At 39.6% G+C, this 26,923-nt stretch overlaps 1 protein-coding gene across 1 annotated transcript in view; it reads left to right on the top strand.

The window, feature by feature from the left end:
* Positions 1 to 26,923, top strand: part of NELL1 (neural EGFL like 1) — an 860,846-nt gene that overhangs the window by 155,483 nt on the left and 678,440 nt on the right. The window contains exon 5 of the mRNA XM_058663250.1: positions 20,675 to 20,771. Coding sequence (XP_058519233.1) covers positions 20,675 to 20,771 — 97 coding nt within the window. The remainder of the gene's footprint in view (positions 1 to 20,674; positions 20,772 to 26,923) is intronic.

The following is a 26,923-nucleotide window of genomic DNA, read 5'->3' as shown; positions in this document are numbered from 1 at the left end:
ACAGCTCCTCTGACAGGACACTGACCCTGCAAATAAGCGCGGGAAACATGGAGGTAAACAACCCAGAAGAGGCATTGGAAAGTGTCCCACTTGCATACTTTTGGCTTGGGTTGGGGGCGGACCAGGCTGAGTCAGTTCACGTCATCCACTGGCAAGTCTGAGCACTGGAGCTGGGTGGGGTCTGGCCAGGTTTGGTTGCAATAAAAACAGTACACAACACAAAATGCCAAGGTGAGGCTGTCTGTGCCGGTTAGGAACACAGCACCCAACCAGCACACCTCCCACTGGTTTGAGTGAGGGCCGAGTGTGCGATGGGTAGAACCAGGATGGGCTGCAATACTCATTGGTTCCAGTGGAGGTAGAGGCTGAGAATAGAACCAACTCAGCAGTTGCAACCACCAGCTGATCAGGGTGATGGACTGTGGCAGGCACTGTGCTTGCTGGTACATGTAGGAACCTGGTTTGGGATCACCTCAAAGTTTCTTTGGGGACTCCCTCAATCAAAGTGGAGGAATCAGAACATTAACCAAGGAAAGATGGAAGATGGAGTAGGTCGGTCAACCACCTCAGCTATATGTTGGCAGCGAAATACTGGACAAGGGGAGACTCTATGATGGACTATGTCAACCAGTGGACTCTGCACCAGCCTCATTGTACCTGGATTGTTGCTGAAGATTTATTTGAATGCTGGACTCTATGCTTGGTATAAGCTTGCAATGAAGGAATCTCAACTGAGCCTGAACTGTGGTTATACAACAAGGTGGAGGAATTCACCATGGGGGGAGGGTTTGGGGAGGGGGTGGGGGAATCCCAGTACCTATAAAACTGTGTCACATCATAAAATGTAATTAATAAATAAAAAAACCAAAAAAAAATGTTTATCTGAAATGCAGACAGAGGAATAGTTTCCATCCACTAATTCATTTCTAAAATGCCTGTCATGGCCATAGCTGGGCTAGTACAAATGTAGGATCCTTGAGCCCAGTCCATGTCTGTCCTGTGGGTGGCAGTGACTCAACAGCCTGAGCCACCATTTATTCCTTTCAGTTTACACACTAGCAGGAAGTTGGAATAGAAGGAGAACAGTTAGAACTCAAGCCAGATACTCAGCTCTGGGATGTGCTAAGCAGTAGTTCTGCACAAAATGTAGTTTTCTGAATATGTTGGCAAACCTTATACTTCCCAAGTAGTTTTAGACTAAATCTTTAGGGGAATGGCATTAGAGCGTAGTGTGTTAAGCTGCTGCCTGTGATGTCGGCATCCCATATGGGCTGCAGTCCCAGTTGCTCCTCTTCCAATCCAGCTCTTTATCAATGGCCTGGGAAGGCAGCAAGATAGCTCAAGAGCCTGGGCCTCTGCCATCTGTGTGGGAAAGTTCAAAGAAGCTCCTGGCTTCGGCCTGGGCCAGCCCAGGATATTGCCCAGAATTTAGAATCTAGGCCTTCTGACTCCTGAATCTGTCCTTTTTCCCATTAGTCTTTAACATCATCTTCTTTTACTGGTGTGCAATTTGTTTTCCTTTTTTATAATTTCCCCCACTTTTTTGATTTTGTTCTTTGGAATTAAAGGAGTCACTCATGGGTCCTTATTAATAGGTTTATTTGAGACATCTCTGAGAACTGTCTTTAATTTACAGCTTGTAATCTGACCATGAGGAAGCCGTCTAGAAAAGGGATATTTTAAAACATAAGCAGGGAAACTCAGTCATCTCAGTGATTTTCTTATTGTCATCTATGAAATGGCTTATTAAAATGCACCATTATAGTTTAAATGATGAGACAGAGTTTGAAAAGGATTTGAAACTTCATCATATACTTTGTGAGAACGGAGTTGTAGCCCATTGTTTTCCAAATTCCAATTTTGCCTCCACAATGAACAGTAACTTTCAGATTAAACAGCTGGCAGTTACTATTGAATGCCTCACATTTAATAACAAAAGTCTTCCCTCAGAACAGGAAATTTTATCTAAATTGCTTTGCTCTTCTTTGGTGATTGTGAACTTCTAAAGTCTGACAGGACTGATAGCATGAAAAATAAAATTTTCTTTCAAGAAGATGATGATTACTTTTTAGAAAAAAGAGCCCCAAACTAAATGAATAATTCAGTGTACATATGACAAAGCAGAAGTCATGGCACACAAGTTGTCCTTTCTGTAAACATTATTAAAAAATAATCAAGTTTGTATTGACACATTTATATTGGCAAGGCTAGAGACAGCAGCTGGGAGAGGGAATTATGCAGAAAGTATCACTTTGTAGTAAGGAGCTTCCCTAGTCTTTATTTTCTGTTCTTAGTAGGAACAGCTGCCATTGTCCAATTCCATGTGCCAGTTTCTGTGCTGAACCTTTCACCTGCTCATTAAAAAGTTCTCTGAACTTCATCCTTTGCACATTCTGCCCCCCCTCCACATTCTGCCCCCCCCTCCACATTCTGGTCTCCCATGTGAGTGGAAGTTACCTAAATACTTCAGCCATCATCAGCTACCTCCCTGGGTATGCACTAGCAGGAAGACTTAGTCAAAAGTGGAGTAGCTGGGAGTCGAACTAGGCACTCCAATATGGGTTAAGTGGAGACTTAACTGTTGTGCGAAATGATTGCCTACCACAATTCTTTTCTTGTTAAAATCAATTTACAGGTCAGCCATTTGTCATCTGCTTGTCTCCCTCTAACTCCATCATCCACACAACTCATTTGTGGATCATGGTCAGGAAAGTTCTTTCATTTATTTAAATGTTTCCTGAATAGGAAGGATTTGTTTTCCTCATCCTGCTTTCCTGTATGTTTTTCATTCATATGGAAGCAGCTTCAGACAGTCCTACAGAGGTAGATTCTCTCTCCATGCCTGTGACTCTGCCCTGCAGATGCTGTAAGCAGAATCCCACTACTTCCGTAGCAGACTCTCTTGGTTGAGTTGGAGCTATGTCTCGTTAGTAGGCCGGAGCCTCAGTGAAGCCTTATTTTGTTACGTGAACACAGATGGTACTACTTGGGCTTCCACAAAGTATTCTTGGTATGTGGGGCCAGACTGGCATTTATGAGACTGATTTTATGAGGCGCTTTGGACAGTTCATGAGATGCTTGTAGTGCTATGCCAACTTTGGGAACTGCCGATAGAACTTAGGATGATTTCTAAACTACTAAAACACTTTAAAAGATTGAAGAATCTGGATATCTGCTTCCTTGAATCTTAGTGTTGCTGATGTTGTGTGTGTATGTGTGTGTGTGTGTGTGTGTGTGTGAAAGAGAGAGAGAAAGAAAAAGCGGGGAAAGAGATGTGGGTGTTTTAAAGACTTCATGGAGAGAGCAAAATATTTCCCTTGTTTCTACCATCAAGGGTGGACTTTGCTGTATTTCACATGGATGTTTGGGGAATAATTAATCTTCTTCCCTGTGGGGGGGACTTCCATTTGTTCTCGGAAGCTTTCAGCTGTTACATGAGGATGTCACATATGTTTGATGAATAACAGATAGCTTCTGGATGCTCATTTGTTAATATAGCTAGCAGCAGGTGGAGGTGGACCAGAAGAACTTAAGTGTCCTTTCTGACCCTGAGAATTCTTATTTCCAATGTGCATTTTATATGAGCAGCAGGCTTTTGATTTATGACTGCTAAGGTCAATATTTAAATGTGCATCTAGGTGAACAACCAAATGAATTTGTACTAAATTATCACCCACTCATGAGAGCATCAGCAAATATTTTAGAGGCTACTAGTGTGACACAAAATTGATCAAATATGAGCAGTACATTTTGTCTGAACCTGTGTAAAAGATGGGATCAATGATCATGACATCCGTGTCCCACTGTCAGCACCACCCAGGGAGTGATTTTGGACATTCATTTCTTTCCCATCACATTGCTTCCTCTAAGCTCGTCTATAGAAATTACATAGCTGACAATGGTTACTATGATCTGTTCCGTCGAACCAAGTGTCTTATGAGTGATTTGTGGTAATTTATCTGAAAATATTTAAAATTAAAGTGTCTTCTCTATTATTCAAACCTAACTGATAGCATTAATAATATTACGGTTGTGAAAAGCTTAGACTTTCCGAAGTACTTTTAGGGGTGATATCTGCTTGGTATTCATGCAGGCCTATGTGCTGGGTATTATTTTTCTTTTCTTTTCTTTTTAATATTGATGCATTTGAAAGAGAGAAAGAGAAGGGGAGCTTCCATTCACCGATTCACTCCCTAAATGGCTGTAATGCTGAGGGCTGGACTATTCTGAAACCAGAGTTCCCCCACGTGGGTGTAAGGTCCAAGGAGTTAGATTGTCTTTTGATGCTTTCCCGGCACACTAGTGGGGAGCTGGTTTGGAAGTGGCATAGACAGGACACATACTGGAACCCATAAGGGATGCCTGTGTTGCAGACAACAGCTTAATCCACTGTGCTACAGTACTGACCCTAGTGTAGTTATTAAGGATTGGCAGATGAAAACACTGACGGCTCAGGGAACCTCCACAGTTCACCCCAAGTTACGAAATATAAATAGTAAAGGTAAGACACAAATGGAGGCTGTCTGACTATAGTTATATTTCCTTATCAAATACCATTTTTTGTCATCCACTGATTTAATATTTGACTTTTAACTTTGTTTAAAAAGCAGAGAGATTTAAGGACAACAATATGAGATATGCAGATCTTGTAGTGACTGGTTTACTCCTCCAAATGCCCATAACAGCCAGTACTGACCCAGGCCAAAGAAAGGAGCCCAGAAATTCACCTGAGTGTCTCACAAGAGTGGCATGAACTAACATACTAGTACCACAGCAGTCTTTCAAATATTTGAAGATCTTATCATGACCTCTATTAATCTCTGTTACATCAGAACAGACATTTCTGTTTCCTCGATGATTTGCCATTTGATGTATATTGTAAGAATTGATAGTCTCACTTAATTTCTTCTGATGAGAGTCTACTGTGTAACTTTCTGGGACTGAAAGATTGGCTCAGGCTGGGCATGGTGGCCTAATGGCTAAAGTCTTCACCTTGAACGTGCCAGGATCCCATATGGGCACAGGTTCTAATCCTGACTGCTCCACTTCCCATCCAGCTCCCTGCTTGTGGCCTGAGAAAGCAGGCGAGGATGGCCCAATGTCTTGAAACCCTGCACCCATGTGGGAGACCTGGAGGAGGTTCCTGGCTCCTGGCTTCAAATTGGCATGGCTCTGGCCGTTGCGGCTCACTTGGGGAGTGAATCATCGGATGGAAGATCTTCCTCTCTGTCTCTCCTCCTCTCTGAGTATCTGACTTTACAATAAAGAAAGACAAATCTTTTAAAAAAAGATTGGCTCAGAATAGAATGTAATGGTTATCTTCCTCTTATGGTACACTGTAAGAATGCAGTATCGCTTTTGATGTTCCTTTTGTTGATAAGATGTTGAATTCTGATGCACATTAAGAAACTGGGTTAGAAGTGGAAGTACTGGTTCTTGATTCCAGGCTCTTTGTTAGGGGAAGAGGACATCTCAAGTGGTGATTTATCTATTGTACCAAGTTTCTTTTTTTAATTTTTTTTACATTTTATTATTATTGCTATCATTTTATGATACAGCTCCATATTCACTTATCCCCTCCCCAATTCCTTCCCCCCCCCACCAATTTCCTCTGTATCATTACTAACATATAGTTCTTCATACTCAGTCTTATGTCCATCATTGCGGGCATGGACAATGACAGAGAGTCCAGAATCCTATTGTCAAGATATAGTAAGCAGTTTCACTTTAAGTCCTTCCTTGTCTGGAAGCAGAAATGCATAACACGCTGCATCCTCGCATCTGGATGTTAGTCTCCATTTGATAGCTACTGTACATCCCCTTAAATGAAAAGTCATGATACAAAATCAACAATAGAAAGAACAATAGAAATTTACAATGCCTTGAAGTTAAATGACATATTACTAGATATGAAAGTCTCCATTACACAACTACTGTATATACCCTTAAATGAAAAGTCATGATACAAAATCAACAATAGAAAGAAAAATAGAAATTTACAATGCCATGAAGTTAAATGACATGTTACTAGATAGGACAGTCTCCATTACACAGCTACTGTACATCCCCTTAAACGAAGAGCCACAAAACAAAATCAACATCCGGGAGAAAAAAGAAACTAACAACACCATGAAGTTAAATTACAAGCCATTAAATGACTAACATGTAGCTGAAGAAATGAAAATCAAGAACCGTCTTGAAGAAAATGATGCCACTGTATGATCTAGGAGTCATTGAATAATTTAATCACAAGAAACTGTTTTGAAGAGATGAAACCAACAGAAAACAACGAAACCCATGTATGTGATATAGTTTCCACTGATCTTTGTTGGTGAAGTGTGTCTTCCCCAGAAAATAAACAGATGGGTTTTGTTTTTTAAATCCAGTCTACTAATCTATGACGTTTGATTGAACTTAAGCCATTTACATTCAGAGTTAAATATACATGGATGTTACTTTGGTCCTGTCATTTTAGGAATGGGTTGTTCATTGGTTTAGTCTTCTGTTGTCATTTTCCTGGGATGTTCTTCCCATTTGCCTTTGGTTTTGGTGGGTGCTATTCTTGAAGTATCATTTGTAGGGCAGTTTTGAAAGAGGCAAATTCTTTTAGCTTTTCTTTACTGTGGAAGAATTTTATTTGTTTTTCAAAGACAAAAGAAAGCTTTGCTGGATATGCTATCGTAGGCCGACAATTTTTTTCTTTTAGAATCTGGAATATGTCACTCCATTCTCTTCTTGCCTGTAGAGTTCCCTCTGAGAGGTCAGTTGTGAATCTAATTGCCATTCCTCTATATGTCAATTGATTTTTTTCATAAGAATGTTTAAGGATCTTTTCCTTATGTTCAATTGAAGAGAGCTTGATGATCATATGTCATGGTGAAGATCGCTTTTGATCAAGCCTGTTGGGAGTTCTGTGCCCCTCCTGGATCTTGTTTCCCAATTCTTTCTCCAGATTAGGGAAATTTTCTTTTATTATTTCATTAAATACATTTGCAAACTCAGCTTCTCTTTCTGCACCTTCTGGGACTCCCATCACTCTTATATTTGGCCTCCTTATAGTGTCTTTCAATTCTTGAATGCTTTTTTTGGGCTGATCTAGCTCTGCTTCCAGCTTTTTGTTTGCTTCCCCCTGGTGACAGGAAATATCTTCCAATTCTGAGATTCTTTCTTCTGCTTGCTTCATTCTATTTTGGAAACTCTCCACTGTACTTTTAATTTGCTCTACTATGTTCTTAATTTCTGATATACCAGCCTTGATTTACTTTATTGCTTCCTTAAATTCTTTGAAGTCTTGTATGTGCTTCTCATTTTTTATCAGAATCTTTAAAATGAGTTTTATGGATTCTGTGTCCCCCATTTTCTTGATGTCTTCCTCAGTTAACTCTGGGGTTGGCATAGGGTTTTCCTCCTTTGCAGGGGAGTTTCATGAATATTTATTGTGCCATTGTCTCTTCTTTTTTTCTTGATCATTGTACTTCTGGTTAGCAGAGTCTTCTCCTTGGAGTGGGTTTCTAAGCTGTGTCTCCCACAGGTTTACAATGCGATTTTACTTATTGCAGTTGGCACACAACTCTTTGCTTGCAGCCACTTGTGCCACAACCTCCAGCATGTTCCAGGTCTGGATTCTTATGTCAGATTTCTACCATGGTCTCCACAGCCCCAGCTCTTGGCTCACCACTCTCCACCTCCTGTGATACTGTGCTGAGGCTGCACCGTTGTCTCTGGAACCTTTCTCCCCCTTCCAGTTGGAGAAGGTCCCAGGATTAGAGACACCAGGTGTCCTATATAATTCGGTTGTTGGTGGCACTGATCTTGTTGGAACCTGTTGGATGTTAGGTCTGGGTGCCACACAGACCTATTTTGGCCCGTACGATGCCACAGTTGGTATATTTTCCTGCGGGACCAGTGCAAACCACTGACCTCAGCGAGTTCTCACGAACTCAGCACATGCACAGTTCACTGTTGTCCCCTGCAGTCCCAAAGCTATTGTCACAGTGCACAAAATGGCACCTGATATACAACCACTACAGTTCTTGATCTGCTGGCCGTCAAATCTGAGGGCTATCCAGACCTGTCCTGGGTGGAACCTGTAGAATGCCACGTGATGCAGTTCACTGAGTCAGAAATGAGCTCATTTCCAGCCCATCGCATGCTCAATCCTTTCCCTTGAATTTTCCTCCTTATGCAAAATGGCACCCAATTCAACTCTAAGGGGCTGACTGGGCTGTAAAATCTGCCCTGTTCTCACACTGCCCGTCTGTGATTTGCTGCTCTGTCTCTGTTCCTGGTCAAATCAAACGGACTAGCAGGACGGACAGTTCTTTGTCTGGGTTCACTTCCCAAGCTCCCATTGAAAGTCCTTTCCCACCTGGTTGCTGGTGGAGTTCAGATCGCTGTGCTGGAGTATCAGTCACTGCAACACCACACTGCTGTGCCCGCTGCTTTCCTGTGTCTGTCAGTCTCCAGGTACCCCTCTGCTGTTGTTCTTTCCTTTCCTATTTCCTGGAATGTGTCCTCTCTGCTTCATCCTGGTTAAATGTTTTTCTGTCTGTTTAAACGTGTCCTTACCCTATTCTGCCATCTTGATTCCCTATTGTACCAAATTTCTATCATAAATATTTTTAAAAGCAGAATCAATTTAGTGTTACAAGGCCAGTGTGACACTGAAGAAATCTGTACCTGAAATTATGCCTCACCCTTTTAAATTTTAACTTTTGAAATTTTGTATTTTTTATTGTTATTGTTTTCCATGATACAGCTTTGAGGGGATAGGGATTCCCCACTCCACCTTGCTTTCCTACCTACCTGTTTTCCCTCCTACATTTCCTTTCATGTTATTACAAAGGTACAGTCCTTTAGCAACAATCAGAAGTCCATCATTCTGCTATTTAAGTGGATTGTGACATTACAGGTATAGACAGTAATTACACCTGTTGCATAGCTTTTCTTCCCTTTACTTTTCTTGCTAGCACCTGCTGGTAGTTAGATCTGGTAAATATGGGGGATGCTGAATACTTATTAATCTCCTGGTTGGACTAGTACAATGCTGTGAACTGAAAGAGGATTTCTTCTGTGACTTAGTGCGCTTACAGCCCACCTTAGCCCCCTCCCACGGGCATTAGGACCTAACGTGGCACTGGTGCGGATTTGGACTATGAAATACACCCTGTTCCCACACTTGTCTGAAAGGACTCTGCTGCCCTGCTTCTGCTTTTGATAAGATTAAAAATCAGTGGGATCTGCACTTTTATGGCTTAATTCACCTGCTTTGTTTCTGGTAATCTTTTCTCACCTGACTGCCAGAAGAACTCTGGTTGCTGCTGGAATATCTGTTTGCAGCAGTTCTGCTTCTCTGTTCCTTCCCCATGTCCATGGGTCTCCAGTTGTCCCTATGTCATCAGCCTGCCTACTCCTATTTCCTAGAATTGCACCCTCTTTGCTTCTCCTCCACTAGTTCTCTTCTGTCCATTTTAACATGTCCTCGTCCTATTCCACCATCTTGCTTTCTCCTCACTGGAAAATCTTCCTCAGGCTTTACCCTTTTTATAATGTTATTAGGCAAGTCATTTAATCATTGGGAACATCTGCCAGTTGATGCAGTGCCTCCCTTTTAAGGTTATTGCAAGGATTTTAAGTGTGTAAACTTCTGGCATGCATTATATACTCAATTAAAGGTAGCTCTTGTAACTTTTGAGGTGTTGTCTTCCTGAGTTTGAGACTTACAATTTTTGCAATGTGGTCCTGTATCAAATGTCTGTATCTTCAGAAATAGGAAGTTTGTGTCTCTCCTGTACAAACTGCTGTGACTGCTAGAAAATCCTTTGTGTCTTGAGATGCATATGTTTTCTTAAAGCTTCTGTCTTCTGGTATACAATTTGCCTTTTGAGCTACACAAAGCAAGTTCAATTCCTTTTCCACATGACAATTTCCCCACTGTTTGACGACATTGTCTTGCCTTATGAGTATCTTTGCTTCTTCATATTGATCATTTCCAGTTCCTAAAACCACAAATGATTTAATCTGCCTCACCATCCTTCATAATCTTGCTTGATTCTGTCTGAAGTGTATTTTTATCATTTAACTTCTGGGAACTAAAAGTGATTATCTCTGGGTATATTCACTCAGATTAAAATGAAGATTTCCTTTCTCTCATGGTACAGTTTAAGATCACAGGAACTCAGTGACAGTGTTATTTTAGTTTTCTGTTTGTTGGATGAAAAGACAATTTTTCTCAATATGTAGAACTGTTCACACTTTGATCTCATGTTCTGTCTTTGAGAAACATACACTCCACACATGGAACTTTTCATTTTTCCTGATTAAATTTCTTCTCTCTTGATTTGATCTTAATTGTTGCCTAGTAATGTAACTTTTTAATCCTTGTGGTACTATGTTGTTTCTACTATAACTGAAACCATCACATCAGCTTCAGATTTTCCTTCACATTCAGGAGCTTGCCACCTATTACACTGAAATAACATGGATATAAATGTTGAATAGGGCAAAGTTACATAAGCTTGTTGTTTGATTCACAGATCAGAATCTTCTTGGAATTTTATCTTGATCATGGGCTTGAGTTGGATAGTAAGGGCTGGTAAGACGTCATGAGAGAGGGACATTCTATTCTTAAACTATAATTAAAAGAGGGAAGCAACCCTGGTATGGTTAGATATCCAGATGTGGAAAGAAAAATGTTCAGGGCAAGGTAAGAATAAGTGTGGTTTTGGCAGGCGTTTTCTAAGTCATGGAGCAGGTTACACATAGTCTTGGTTTCTGAGATTTCTCTTCTCTCCACATGCTCTGTTTTAATGTCTTCAGTGTTTGCTGGTTCACTTAAAGTAGTTTCCTTCTTTTTGAACATAGCAGAGGCATCTGCCTCCAGATTTCAGCTTTGCTTTCTCTGTTTTGTTTACATTTGTATTTGCTCTATAGCAAGCTGCAAATGAACAGTTTGGAAACCTGCTGAGCTTTGCTACAGTGTTGTCCAGTGCTCTGCATGACTTCAGCTTAGAAATCAATTTATACATGTTTGGGGCATGTTGTATTCATCCAACAGTTCCTCTCCTCATTAGAGTCCATTTTCTCCTGTATAATGCCAGAGGTGCCTTTTTAAATCTTGTCGTATGTTGCGTATCATCTGGATTTGTTAAACAGATTGGTAGGAGGAGACTCTTTGCAGCATTCCTTTCATATCCTTCTGATATAAATCCTGCATTCTGTGTATTTCATGCTAATAAAAGTTAACAACACCAGGAAATCTGACATGGAAATTCAACAAGTAGCTCATCAGTGTACATTGCTGGAAAAATACTCCATCACATTAGTGAAACATCTTTCGAGTGCAATGGCCTATGGACAGAATTGTAATATCCTAAGTGCCAAGAATAACACAACTGACACTAGATAGTTGCTGTTTGTTTTTCTAGTGCCTCTGAAGAACTTTATTATTCTCACTTTTGTCTTGTGACTTTGAGAGGTGAAACAGCATGTTATATCCCTCTCAACATATGGCCAAAAGAAGCAATTAGCTTTGTGTGTTAAGTAACCCTTCACTGAACTATTAATGGAAAGTCAGAAGGGAATTAAATTGTGTTCAGTATAGGAAACTTTCCCTAGGGAACATCTTCACATTCATTAGTGCTAGACAAAAGACAGTGAGGTTGAAACTCTTTCTAGCAAAGGAAGGTCATTTGAACTTTCCTCTTCAGGAAGAGCACAGGAGGTTTTCTTGAATTCTAGGCAAAGCCCAAGATAAACCTCTTCGTTTAGGCTTCATGTGGTCTTATGGGCTCGGAGCATAATACATGTTGCTTCAAATGATTTAGATTGGAAATTCATTCGTCTATGTAATTGGGAAAGGTCCCATGGAGTCCCTTCAGAGTCCTGTCTTCATCCTGGCAAATAAAAATCCAATATTGCTTCATAAGTAGTGTTGTTGAACCACCACATCGCTTTGTGTTAAGTCCTGAGGGCTTTATCTGTTAGTGGGAAAATCAAGTTCTTCATAAAATATTGGCCAGTGTTTTAAACAGACAGAAAACTTGCCAGCAAGAATATTCTTAACCAAAGTTATGAAAAAGTAAAGGTTGTATTTTGTGAAGAAAATTTCTAATGTGAGCTGTTGATTCAGTGGCTGACTTTCACAAGGAGTTTCAATTGTGGTCTGCATTGCTCATTCCTCTTCAAGCAGGCTTTATGTTTGGGTATTTAATTTTGTGTAGTATCGTATTATAAATGAGGTACTTACACTTTAAATTAGATAGTAATAGCAAGCAAAATTCCTGTAATTCTCTCAAAACAGCTTAAAAGACAGTAAGTAAACTCAAAGGCTCACAAAATTACTAACTTGGAATTAGATTTCCTTCTGTCAGAAAAAGTATATTTTTAGGTATTTGTACAGCGAGTGTTTCATTTGCATCTGATAACTATGCAAGTGTGGTAAGCTTGGGCCAATTATATCAAAATCAACTTAAGCATTAAATCATGTGCTTATCAGAAGGATGGTACTTGATCTAATTAATTTTCCAGTAATCGACTGTTTTTCCATCTCTGTGAAATACGTCTATCTGATTTTCCTGTTAGTGAGTTATCTGCCTGACAGATTCAATCTTGTTGTGTCACTATCCTTCCTGTGTGAAAAATACCAAGAGGAATTCATTTTATGTTTTCTTTTCTGCTTGTTACATAAATCTCATTTGGTGGGGATTGTGGGCAAAGGTATGCGAAAAAGCATTATTGTGTTTCACTTGTTTTTATTGACTGATTTCCCAAGGATTATTCTCATATTATAATGTGTCAGTTTTGATATTTTCTGTCTGGGCTGTTCAGTTTTGCAAATTACTCATTATAGACTTGCTATAATAGGACTTTTAAAGCTTTCTGATTGCTCCTTTTCTGAAGTTAGTGCCAGAGAGGCTTCGTTCCTATATTCACACATACATGCATACAGTCTGTGGAGTAGGCATCTAGCATGGTGTTCCTCTAGACGCTAGAAACGCTGATGTGAAGAAGTCAGGCCTTCAAAGTGCTTACAGTCTAGTGACCTAGTAGGAGTAGATGGACAGTGAAGAGCAACTTTGGAAAAGGGTAAAATAATGTAATTGATGAAGAGTGCATAGGTGGAGTGATGTGACATTTAGATCATCGAGGAGTGTCTGTCAGGCAAGAATGGAACAGCTGTGGGGAAATTGCAATGAGGGTTTCCTTTCCTGCACACTCAGCAGATAACAGTTGTAGTAGCACGCAGCAAGTGCTGACATTTGGACGGATGAGTGTGCAGGACTCAGGATGGATGAGCATGTAGGACTCAGGGACAGCAGAGCATTCCAGGTCCTCTGTCCTTGCAGCGAGGTTAGGCAAGGCTGTCCTGGCTGGGGCCAGAATGTTAGAGAGCCTGGTGGATGGTTACAGTGTTGCCTGCTGAGGGGCTGAGAATGGGTCTCCATGGGCCTTACAAATGGGAAAGGCCTTGAAGATCAGTTAGAAACCAACATATGGGACTGTTGGGAAGTATTAAAAAGTAATATACAAAGGGAGGGTGTGCAAGGCCAGCCTGAAATAACAACCTGAAATAAGAGCTGCTGCTCTCTAGTGACATTTTCATTTTCTCAAAAATCTCTTCTGTATGTTGGGTAAATCAAGTTAAATGTCTCAGGAGAGGACTAGAAAAGTGACTAATACTGGGTTAGGTGAAGGAATAGGGGGTTGTCAGGTGTTTGTCACAGAAAAGGTATTTGATGCTCAGCAATAGATTGTTTTTATTTTATTTTTGGTCAAGTAAATGCTGTCCACAGATAAAATCTCATCAATTACATTTTCTGCTTCTGGTTCCTGAGCCCATTTTCAATTTCCTGAGTGTATTCTGAACCACATAAGTAAAACTTTTCTAAATGCAAGGAATTGTTTTTGAAAATTAAATGTTTTCTCAGATTTATGAACAATTTACGTAGAAAATCTGTGGAACTTTTAGAGAAGTTTAAGAATTACACTTATATTCTAAAATCTTAAATTGTACAATTTTAATCTATCATACAAAATATAGTTTGTTCATTTTGTTATATAAATGTTGGTTTCTAAATGGATCATTAATTTACTCTGTAACATCAGGCTAAATAACAACAGAAATGAATACTGCTAACGCCATTTTTTTGTTTTTCTATATTTGGTGTAGTTTTTTAATTGATAAAAAGTGACCAAAAAAAACCAGATTAAAATGTTCAAAGTTGTGGAACTTGAAGACAGAACAGATGTTAAGTTCTTAGATGTTGAAACTGAATTATCACACCCCTCGAAATATTCCATATGACAGTAATGGCATAAACAAACAAATAAACCTTGTATCCCAAAGCACAAATTTCATCCCAGTGAGTTTGATGGAAGGCACAGCATGTGGATTTAAATGGGTGATATGACCTATGGAACTCTGTGTTCTCAAACACCTCGTGAGTTTCACAGAATTCAGAACACATTGTGTAACAAAAGGGTTAAATATATCATATCTCATCCTCACCACAATCCTTGCACTTAAGAACCATATCTCCCCTTTCTAATATGAGCAAACGAAGATCCAGAAGCATTCAAACCTTGATTATAGTTGCACAATTATTTAAATGCAGAACTGGAATATGAATTCAAGTCTGTTTAATCCCAAGTTCATGTTTTTTTGTGCTGTAACTCAGTAATTCCGGTACCTCAGCTTTGCAAACATGAAAATCACTGCAGTTATCTTTAAACTTTTCACTGGAATGTTAAGGTGAATAATGTTAGCCACAACTGCAGAAAAGCCTTCCAATTTCAATGGCTTAAAATAGCATAATTTTAATTTTAGTACATATTGAGTCCAGCTTGGTATGACTAGTTGGCATGTCCACATCAACATTTGGGGTGCAGAATCCCACACTTTGTGGCTCTTCCCAGCTCCTAACCCCCAATGTCTTCTCCAAGATGTTTGAAGCAATGTTTTTACAGAGAGAAAGTCCTGAAAGTGACTTGCATTTCTGCTACTTACATTCCGTGGCCACACTCAAATTCAAGGGAGGCTAGGAAAAGTGGTTGTGAATCTAGTAGGAAAACAAAGTAGGTGCTGGAGAGTAAACCAACAGGACTTCTTTTTCCTTTGCTTTGCTAAAATCAAGTTATGAATTAAAGTTTATTTGTGTGAATTATATTTTCACATTGTTCTAACAGAAAGTAACAAAAGAAATCTGATTGACATGTGGATGAAGCCACCAGATCTGAAGTTCTTTTGGAGTTATCCAAGGGGGTTGATAGTACTTATTTCATTATTTACCCTGCAAGCATTTGCTATTTCTGTCTTCCTGTGTTTAAGTTGTTCAGAAATTATAAGTTGGATGGTGACTAGAGCTCGCCTTCTCTGCTGTTAGGAGAGGCAGTATTAGGAGTGGATCAGTAACACAACAGTACGTTTTGTGGGTTCAAATCCTAGCTCTATCAGTTACAAGCTGCTCAAACCAGACAAGTTCTTCAGCCTTGCGTGTGCCTGTGTTATTATGAGATAGAGTGAGTTAACATTTTAAAATCCTTTGGTGCAAGGCTTTTGCACATCAAATGCTGTGTCAGTTGGCTGTTGAGTCTGCTGTGTCAGCTCCACTCTATTCTTCATTCAAAACAGGTTTGTAGTGTCCTCTTCTTTGCTTCTTTGGAAAGTGTTCTCTGACCATAGCAGAAAGAATTTGCCTCCCTGCCCTGTTTCTACAAACCATTACATGATAGTCATTAGTGTTCAGGGGGTATGCATGCATATCATCTCAGGCATTGGGTTTGAGGGCAAGAGCTTGGTCATGTAAAATTCACCTGAATGTATCCGCATAGTTATTACAATGGAGGACACATTGTATTCGTGAGAGTGTAGCTAATGGGAAGGAAACATTGTTAACCAAAATACTGTGCATATCACAAGATTCTGTTTCCTTATTACAGCAGATTAAGTTCACCATATTTATGTTAGTTTTGGCAATCTACTTCACCAACTTGGGCTACACTACATTAAAGTAACAGGTCACTGTGTCCTCCTTCTTTGTTTATGTGAGCCTCTACATATATCTCACTTCTTAGATCAGCAGCTTTTTATTTATTTTTTTTAGCTGATTGTATTTGTTTCATACACAGAAAACAAAGCTCATTTGGTACAAATGTACAAAGCAAGAACATGAGAGTTCCATTTCTAAGTTTATGGTATCAGCATCGCTGTGAAATACATTCATTCCTTCACAGTTGGTTGGATTTGCCGTTGCCACCAGGCATGTGAAAGGAAACTACAGCCAGCAGCTGCTGACCAGTACCTAATATAGTTTTGCCTATATTTTCAGTTTACATACATTACAGGGATGGGAAGGGATTTTTGAACACTATTTTAAATCTTTTAAAAAATTGATTCATTCATTTATTTGGAAGTCAGAGTTAAGAGAGAGAGAGAGCATGCTCTTCCACTGCCAGGTCTTCCATGTGGGCAATGGGGCCCAAGTACTTGAGTCATCTTCTGCTGCTTTTCCCAGGCCATTTTTAGGGAGCTGCATAAGAAATGGTGTGGCTCAGGTCTGGCGTAGTAACCCAGTGATAAAGTCCTCACCTGCATGTGCCAGGATCCCATACGGGCGCTGGTTCTAATCCCAGCGGCCCCACTTCCCATCCAGCTCCACTTATGACCTGGGGAAATAGTCAAGGAAGGTCCTGAAGTCTTGGGTTCCTGCTCTGTGTGGGAGACTTGGAAGAGGCTCCTGGCTCCTGGCTTTAGATCAACACAGCTCCGGCCATTATGGCTGCCTGGGGAGTGAATCAATGGATGGAAGATCTTCCTCTTTGTCTTTCCTCTTCTCTCTATATCTGCCTTTCAATAAAAATAAATAAATCTTAAAAAAAAAAAAAGAAATGGAGTGGCTTAAACTCAAGCCAAAACTCTTATGTTGTGTCAGCATCGAAGCCGGCAGTTTCACCTACTGCACCACAGTTACAGCCTCAGTTTTAAAATTTCTTACTTTAAAATGATTTTAATCTCAGCAGAAAAAATTATAAGAATGGTATAATGATCAATCATAGGCTTTTTTTTCTTTTTTAAAGATTTATTTATTTTTATTACAAAGTCAGATATACAGAGAGGAGGAGAAACAGAGAGGAAGATCTTCCGTCCGATGATTCACTCCCCAAGTGACCGCAACGGGCCGGTGCTGTGCCGATCTGAAGCTGGGAACCAGGAACCTCTTCCAGGTCTCCCACGTGGGTGCAGGGTCCCAAGGCTTTGGGCCATCCTCAACTGCTTTCCCAGGCCACAAGCAGGGAGCTGGATGGGCAGTGGAGCTGCCGGGATCCTGGTGCGTTCAAGGCGAGGACTTTAGCCGCTAGGCCACGCCGCCGGGCCCAGTCATAGGCTTTTTGTACAGATTCTGTTTTCTCTGTCCCCAAATAATGTGTGCATATTTATATGTGTATGTACTTGCTTTCAAAAATTGTAATTATTTTGAACCCTTTGAGAATAAGTTGCAATAACGAATCTCTACCCTTGAATACCTTAGTGCCTATTTCCTAGCAATGAGATATTCACAGTTCAAATATTAAAATCAGAAAGTTAGTTGTTCTTACAATTCTATTTCTTAATCAACCACTCTTATTCAAATTTTCCTACAGACTTCCTTTATGCTTTTTCTTCCTTCCACAGAACCCAATCCAGAATCCCATCTTATTCTTAGATTTTATGTTTCTTTGATCTTTTTAAATCTACAGCTGGTTCTCAGCCTTTGTTTATTTTGACATTGACATTTCAAAGAGCACAAGTAGTTATTTTGTGGAATGTTCTTCAATTTGAATTTGTCTGATGTTTTGTTATGATTAAATCTCCTTCATGAGAACTTAAAAAAAATTCCCTGCATGTTGCTATAGTTCTCTCTCCTGTTTTTTGGTTATTCCTGCTGTCTAGACTTCCTCACCAAAGGACTGCTGGGAAGGGACCATCCAGCAGGCCTTCCTTGACGTCTGGAAGGGATGCTGGGAGGGCTACATGCCATAGGATGCGATGTATGCTATACACCATGCAGCATTCACTGATACTGGCGGTTCTGAGATGCTGGGCTTCCCAACAACTGAAGTACAAGGAGTGGGAATGGTTATTGGAAATTAGGTAACAAAGAAAGTTGACCTTTCTTTATTCATTCATGAGCTTGATAACTTTTGTCATAGGCCTGCTGCTTGTTGGGGTCATCTTCTAGCACATTGAACACCGAAGCGAAAACTTTCAAATCAAAAACTCCTTTTACTCTGACATAAGCAACTGTTTTACAAATGAAGGGTGATAGTCACAAGTCCATCATTCTGGTATTTCAGTTTGTCAGGATATTGTAGATATAGATAATGGTAGAAAGTCCAACATCCTATAGTCAAGATATATTTAACAGTTTTATTGGGAGCACTTTTATTCAGGATAGAGATGCATATTGCAATGTATCTTCTCTTCTTGGTTTGTTAATATTCATTATACAGTTTTTCTAAATGAATGTACATATATACACATTTAACTATGTATTGATTGATCTTACATTTTGCATGAAGCTTGTCTTATTTTAGAGAGAACTGTTGCTGAAGGACTATACGGTTGTAATAAAATGGGGGAAAGTAGCGGGGGAAGGGGAACTAGGGAAAGTAGAAGAGGATATCCTGAGCCTATGGAACTGTATTACGGAAAATAAAAATTTAAAAAAAGAAGAATAAGATAAATGATTCAGCAGCATTTTCAATTTGTTAGTGAAAACCTTTACAAAGAATTGCTTCTGCCTCTTCACCTAAATACAGTAATTTCCATTTCTCTTTGGCCTCTTGTGATATTTACTAACATCCAACCTAATTTTTGCATCATTATCTCCATAGTGCATAAATAATTTTGCATTCCACTTCCTCCAGTGAAAAGTATATTATATATTTTGTCGTGGTTTTTAACTTGCACATTTATCATTCTTAATGGCTGTAGTAGGTTCTTTTGAGGTGATCTACTGTTTATGCATTTATCTTTTGTTGTAAATTTGGTTTTTAATTTCTTCACTAATAGCTAGGGATAAACCTTTTTTTTAAAAAAAAGTATATAGCCAGTTCTTTTGTTTAAGCTGTTTTGACAAATTATTTCATCGAAATTGTTCACTAGACACACACACACACACACACACACGCACACACTGTATTTCTTTAGAGAAACCATAGACTACCTTTTCAGAGAAACTTCTTTTTTCCTTGAGTATGCTCTCAACCTCTGTTCCTAATAGATAATCAGTGAAGACCTGATCTGACTGATCTGTAGCTTTAACTGCAGAATACCTTGCTCATTGTTGCTAGGCACCACCTGGTGGAGATGAGGAGGACGGTGGCCTATGCAGCTGAGATGTAAGGTTGCAACCCCTGATTGCAGTTGCTTTGCAATCATTCTCTCTCTCTGATACAATTGGACAGTCTTCAGGTCTTGTATCTGAGAACCACTGGATGAATACATCACCCTTTGGCAGGTGGCTGTCAGTTGCCTCTTATCAGTAGGACTGATTAGCTGTCCAGGCCTCTGGGCACACCTGAGAAATGATTCCTCAGCAGTTGTTCTGTGTGTGGACTGAGAAAAGTTGTGGTGGGCAGGGATTCAAGGAGAAAATGAAATCACCAGGTCACGCCATCTCATCCTGCTCCAGCATCTTTTGAGTGTACAGTGTGTGAGGTAGTCGCCAGGGTGTGGAGTTGGAGGCATGTGATCAACCGGTGGTTACAGGGACTATTTCTAAAGAGGACACAGATTCTGTGGTCTTGTAGTTGACTTACTGAGCCTTGATAGGCCTGAAAAATAGACACATTCAATTTTTTGGTCAGATCTGTAGAGAATTTCCAACTTTCTTGAGGTGTGGCTGATTTCTTGTTAGTCATATTCCTTGGCATATCATATGACTTCCTTTATGTACGTAACATTATATTACTTTTACTCTACGGGGTTAGAAGTTTAATGCTTTATTTCCTCTTGTTTAATGTGGAGCTTGGAACACAAAAAGTGCTCAAACTATTTTTGACTAGTTGATGACTCCAGCTCCTTGATTTTTGAAACCGAGCATATTATCACCTGGGAAACCATTATGCGTGTGTTTTAAGTGTTCTTCAAGGTTGCTGCAGAAATGAATGGTAGCTAAGTACACCAACAGCAAGGAGTAGTTGGATGTGAAGGGAGCTACACAGGCTTGCAGTTAGGCAGGTGAGTGAGGGTTCTTGTCTCAATTCTGCAATTTGTTCATGTGTTTAGTTGGTTGACTAGGTCGCATTTCAGAATCTCAACTTTCTCACCTGCAGCTTTGGATAAACTACTTTACTCCCAGGCTTGTTCTTAAGTTCACTGCTTTAGAGCAGACAGTAAAAAATGGTACCCTCTTCTTGTCTCCTCTGTCAACAGGAGGTGATAGTAAGGCAGGGGCACCCTGTCCACATACCATGCTCAACCAAGAAGCACATCTCTGCATTTATGTTACCTGTCATTTAAGATGCCACATACTAAAAAAAAAAAAAAAAGAAAAAAAAAAGAAAAAAAAAAAGAAAAAAAAAAGGTCCATCTTCTCCTAACAGCAGTAAATGTTAAGTACGTGAAGCAGCATGTGCACACTTTGGTTCTGCCTGGAGTTTGTTTAATAATAACTATTCTTTGCCTCCATAGGATATATGAACGGGTAATAGATCCTCCAGAGACCAACCTGCCTCCAGGAAGCAATTTATGGCTTGGTCAGCGCAACCAAAAACACGGCTTTTTCAAAGTAAGCACTAACTTGTGTGTGTGTGTGTGTGTGTGTGTGTGTGTGTATTTGTGTGTGAAATATTCGGTATTCTGTATTGGTCAGAATGTGCCTGTTATATTGATGGAAAGAATATGGTATAATAGTAATGAGTGATGCTTACTGGTATGATGTATTATGTATCATGTGCTTTTCTATTCACTCATTTAATTGTCAAAACCATTGTGTGAAATAAGGGCTTTGAAACTCATCAGAATAAGATGAATTGTTCAAGGTCACACAGCTCAAAATGCTGCCAGGCGTGGGTGATGAGGAGTGTAAATGATCCCCCATGTGTGTCTCATTGACCTGAATTCTGAGGGGCTTGCTTATGATAATCTTCAAATTGGTTTATATTTTCAGATAATGTTATTTTAATTTTGAGCAGATATCTAGATATATGGTAGGAACATGTTTAAGCTTTTTGAGCTTTGGTTTTCTTGTCTGTAAAGACAGTAATAATGATACCAGAATTATTATATTCTGTAGAAACGTGAGAACATAATGATAAATGAAACACTTAAAATAGTTGAAATACTTAAAAGCACCATGAAATTTTAAGAGATGCTTGTTTTTTCAAATCATGTCAAACTTTTGCTTCTGGCAAATCTGTAGACTAGATACTATAAGAATATTCTTGCTTAAAAATGCTTGTAAGTGCTGGATAAAATGCAAAAGCAATATTTCAGAAGTCATCACTGCACTTACAAGAAAGAAAATCTTTATGGTACAAATATATTAGGCAGAGAAAAAAAAGAGGGTGTTTCCCAGTATTAGGAGCTTAGACTCTTATATATATTTTTTTCTTTTAAAAAAGTTAAGGTACAACTAACAATTACATTCACTTGTGTAAATGCATTTTTGTGATCCCTGAAAAACTCTTCAGAAAAAAGATTTTTATTTGGTAGACAGTATTAAAGAGAGAGATGGAGAAGGAAGCTGAGAGAAATAAGAAGACGCAGGTGGATTTATCTTTTATTGCTGATTCCCTCCGGAAAAACCGACAAAGGTATTTTTGTGCTGGGCCAAAGCCATAAACCGGGAGTACCATCCAGGCCTACTCTGTAGGTGGCTGGTGCCCAAGCACTTGGGCCATGTTTTGCTGCTTTCTCATGTCATTAGCAGAAAGTTGTACTGGAAGCAGAGCATCCAGGACTTGAGTAGGTGCTCATATGGGATACTGGCCTAGCAGGAGCGAATTAACTTGCTTTACCACAATGCTATAGGCTGAAAATGACTTTAGTCATTATATTTAAGATAAAGAACTGTCCCATCTCCTCCACAAATTCTCAAATACCTTTTTGTTCATACTTTCTCTTTCTTCTTTAAATTTCCAGCAGCCAGTGACTGGTTTTCTGATCATTCTCTTTTTCAGAATGTTTAATAGTTGAATTATTTTTATATGTATATATTTGTTGAAATATGTATGTCAGGATTCACCCAGGGGTGCATATATAGTTCATTCAATTTTTTTCTGTTGCTAGCAGTATTTTAATTATGTTGTACGAATCTACCACAGTTAAGCAGTTTTTACTTGAGGACATTTGGGTTATTCCAGTTTGGGCGATTATGAATGAAGTCATAGCTATGAATCAGAAGCTATCCCATTTTGTATTCTATCAGCAATATATAAAAATTTCAGTTAGAGTCTTCTATATCATGAGTTTGGAATGTCAGGAATGTCTTGGATTTCATGCATGGTATTAGGATGGACACCTCTGAATTAAATCTAGGATCCCAAAATCATCTACATGAAAAGTGGGGTAGAAAGTCCACTGTGTAGCAAAGAGTGGCATTGTCATAACCAGCTTATCACAATGTCATCTCTAGAAAAAAATACTTCACTGACTGTTTTAATCACAGCCTTGTCTTCATAAGACCTATAACCTAGATTTTCTTGATCCATAATAAGTAGTCCTATTCTGGGTAACTGTTAATTGCTGATGAAGAAAATGCGTATTTTCATTTGAGAATGTTACCTTCACGGCACGCTTCATAGGATATGCCAATAGATTAAGTCTAGAGAAATATGAGTTTTAAGATGACACTAGCAACAGGTGAAAAAAAATCAGATTGCTCAGTTAGTCTCAAAGGGCTTTAGAAATTGGAATTATGGGTTTATTTTAAAATTCTTGTTTGCAATGTTCAAAGAAACAGGATAGTAAATTAAGAAATGTATGATGGCTAGAGATGAAAAATGACTAGGGATATTTGAACCAAAATGCATTTCTAAAAAAATGAAAAAAATTATGTCATTGAAGTGAAAAATAAAAAAGTGGTGAAACTGCCAAATAGTAGAATAGACACAGGTGAAGAGAGCATTTGTGTAATTGAAAATATTGTCAAAGTAATTACATAATAGTTGTGCAGATGGATATTGGAAATAAATAATATAGAAAAGACATTGGTGTTGAGGCTGACTTCTTGGATAAAGCCTTCAAAGCAAAGGCAACAAAAGCAAAACTAAACAAATGGAGCTATATCAAATTCAGAAGCTTTCAGACAGCAAAAGGAGACACCCAACAGAATGGGAAAAATTATGTGCAAGCCATCTGTCTGACAAAGTGTTAATATTCCCACATATATCAGCAACTTTAAAAACTCAGCAACAAGAAAGCAGCCAGTCCAGCTGAGAAATGGGCAAAGGACTGCAACAGAAAATTGTCCAAAGAAGAAATTCAAATGATAAATATATACAAAAATGTTTAACATCACTAGCCATCATGAAATGCAAATTAAAACCACAGAATCACCTTACCTTTGTCAGAATGACTAAAATCTGAAAGAGAGCGTGTAATAAATGCTGGTGAAAAAGTGGAAAAAGGGCAACCTTTACCCCCTGTTGGTGGGAGTGTAAATTAGTCTATTCACTGTGGAAAACAGTGTGGGACATTATAAAAAATAAAAAAACTAGAAATAGGCTTAACATATGATCCAGCAATCCCACTATTGGGTATGTACCCCCCACATTGAAGAATGTTATTGTTTATGTCTTAGGAAAAGGCAAAGACATTTTATCCCAATTCCAGGCCCTCTGTGATAAAATTCAGAGTTAAAATGGGACTCATGTCTCCTGCCCCAAGACATGAACCTGTAGGTTCAATCTCTCCAACCTCCAGTAGAAAGTAGAGCCAGATTCCTTATAGAGCAGGGCAGGAGAGAAAGCTCAGGACTGCTTCTTGGAGCCTACAGGCCAGTTGGTTACTAAAACATCTGGCGTCTGATGTATCCCAAAGACCTCTACCTCTTGGCTGATGCTTGCAGACTAAGCCTTTGAACTTTCTTGGCATTCGCTGGAACCCTGCCCTCTCATCGATACCATGAACTCATTTCAGGATGTGTCACTGTCAGCTTCATTTAGGCTTAGACTAGTATCCCCTTGGGATTTTGTAGGATCTGATGGCTATGTGGCCCAATGAGACCCAGGCTGGCTTCAATTTAAGAGGTCAGGGACCTACCTTAATTATCTCTTTCAGCTGTAGCCAGATGACAAGTAACCACAGAACTGTGTCTTGAGACTCACTGCTGGGCTAGTTTAGACCAACACCAAGCAAATTCTAATGGTTTCAATTTCTAGTCAAGTGTGTCTGTGTAGAGGCTCTTTTCTTTTTTTTTTTTAAGTTACTTTTTAAAATTATTTTTTTCCCATTAATTACAATGTATTTACGCGACACGATTTCATAGGTACTGGGATTCTCCCCCCTTCACCTCAAACCCTCCCCCCCGGTGGATTCCTCCATCCTGATGCATAACCACAGCTCAAGTTCCGCTGGGATTCCCTCATTGCAAGCATGCATATACCATAGATAGAGTCCAGCATCCCATTGTCCAAATTCAACGGCCTCTTAGGGAGGCCCTCTCAGGTCCAGCAGAGTGTCATCCCGATCAACTAGAAGCTCCAACATATCATCAGCAACAATCCAGGTATGATAAGGCTGGTGCAGAGTCCACTGACTGATATAGACCATCATAGCATCTCCCCTTGTCCAGTATTTCGCTGCCGACATATAACTGAGGTGGTTGATTGATCTATTCCATCTTCCGTCTTTTCTTGATTAATGTTCTGATTCCTCCATTCTGATTAAGGGAGTCCCCAAACAAACTTTGAGGTGTTCCCAGACCAGGTTCCTACATGTACTAGTGAGCACAGTGCCCACCACAATCCATCACCCCATCAGCTGGTGGTTGCAACTGCTGGGTTGGTTCTATTCTCAGCCCCGACCTCCACTGGAACCAATGAGTACTGCAGCCTATCCTGTTTCTGGCCATCACACACTCATCCTTCACTTAAACCTGTGGGAGGTGTGCTGGTTGGGTGCTGCATTCCCAACCGGCACAGGCAGCCTTGCCTTGGCATTTTGTATTGTATACTTTTTTTTTTATTATCGCAACCAAACCTGGCCAGACCCCCGCACAGCTCCAGTGCTCAGACTTGCCAGTGGATGACGTGAGCTAACTCAGCCTGGTATGCCCCAACCCGAGCCAGAAGAGGCTCTTGTCTTGCCCCAGTATCTGGTGGATACCTGCAGCTCAGCAGCAGATAGTCTATGGCAGCATGGACTTTGATCCCACCCAGGGACTGCACTGATCTCAGGGTGCTCTGGCCTCCTGATATGATCTAGTGTTATGGCACTGGTAGACACAGGATGTTGGGATATGAGCCTTCCAGAGGTCCAGGGAGTTGTATAGCAACAGACCACCATTTCTAAAGCATTTATTTATTCTGATCACATCAACTACAAATTTGAGACATATTTGAGTTTGAGGGTTACTGCAGGCTGAAACAGTGTGGACCTGGGGAAAACCTCAGGTTACTGTGAAATCTGGTGGTACGAGACTGTTTAGAATTTCTAGTATTGCTACAAATAAAACCAGCTTCTTACAGCTCAACATTCAGTGCACAGATGATTTTGTGCACTGGGAAACCAGTGGCATTTAGGGAATCACGGTCTCACCTAACACTGATTCATGGGGCAGCAGCTTAACCACAGTGCTAGAATGAACATTTCAGAATAGCTGTTTTAAGCAAGTTGAACACACTTTAAAGCAGCAGGGAGAAAAATGTTTAATGTTGAAGAGAATTGGTACAAAGGTTGACTTTTAAAGCTAGAATTTATTAGTCCACTAAATGAAATTAAAAGTGTGATGGAAGGTGTCAATAACATAATAGATCAAATAGAAAAAAGAAAGCAGTGAACTCAATAGCTATTTGAAAATATAAAGTTGGTGAAGAAAAAAGAAAGAAAAAAGACTAAAGATAAATGGAGAAAGCTTATGAGAAGTTTGGAATAGCTTGAAAAGAGCAAATTTTGGAATTATTGGAAAGAAATAATATAATCAGACACAAGGTGGTAACCTAGAGGTTAAAGTCTTTACCTTGCATGCACCAGGATCCTGTATAGGTGCTTGTTTGTGATCTGGCGACCCTGCGTACCATTCAGCTCCACATTTGTGTCCTGGGGAAGCAGCAGAGGATGTCCCAAAGTCTTGGGACCCTGTACCCACATGGGAGACCCGGAAGAGGCTCCTATTTCCTGGCATTTGATCTGCTCAGCTGAGGCCGTTGTGGTCACTTGGGGAATGAATCAGTGGATGGCAGATCTTCCTCTCTGTATCTCTTCCTCTCTGTATATCTGACTCTCCAGTAAGAACAAAAATAAATCTAAAAAATAAATAATCTCCCCATAGTGAAAGATAAAGCCAGGATTCTAAGTTTTAAGAGAAAAAAATAACACACAAAACACCTTACTGCATACTTAATATGCTTAGCCTTTCAGGTCAGGATGGAGTGGGGTGAGACTTTCACAATACAGTAGGAACAGCAGCAATTACAACATTGGCAACAGCCAAAAACTACTGACCAAGAATATTGTTCTGCTAAAAAAAAAAAAAAGAAACTTGTTCAGAAATGAAGAAAGATAGACTGTCCAAGCCAAACAAAATCTAAACAGTTGTAAATACATCAGACTTGCCACTGAAGTGCTTAAGGAGGTTCTTTAGAATGGGAGAAAGGGAAATTGACAAGGAATAAGAACATATCAGAAGATAGAAAACTCACAGGTAAAAGTAATTGTACAAGAGCTGGTGCCAACCCTTTGTGTGTGGCATCAACAACCTGTTTGGGTGCTGATTCA

This window comes from Ochotona princeps, chromosome 4 (assembly GCF_030435755.1).
Source record: "Ochotona princeps isolate mOchPri1 chromosome 4, mOchPri1.hap1, whole genome shotgun sequence".
Lineage (NCBI taxonomy): Eukaryota > Metazoa > Chordata > Mammalia > Lagomorpha > Ochotonidae > Ochotona > Ochotona princeps.
Note: the sequence above shows the minus strand (reverse complement) of the source record. Positions and strands in the feature narration are given on the sequence as shown.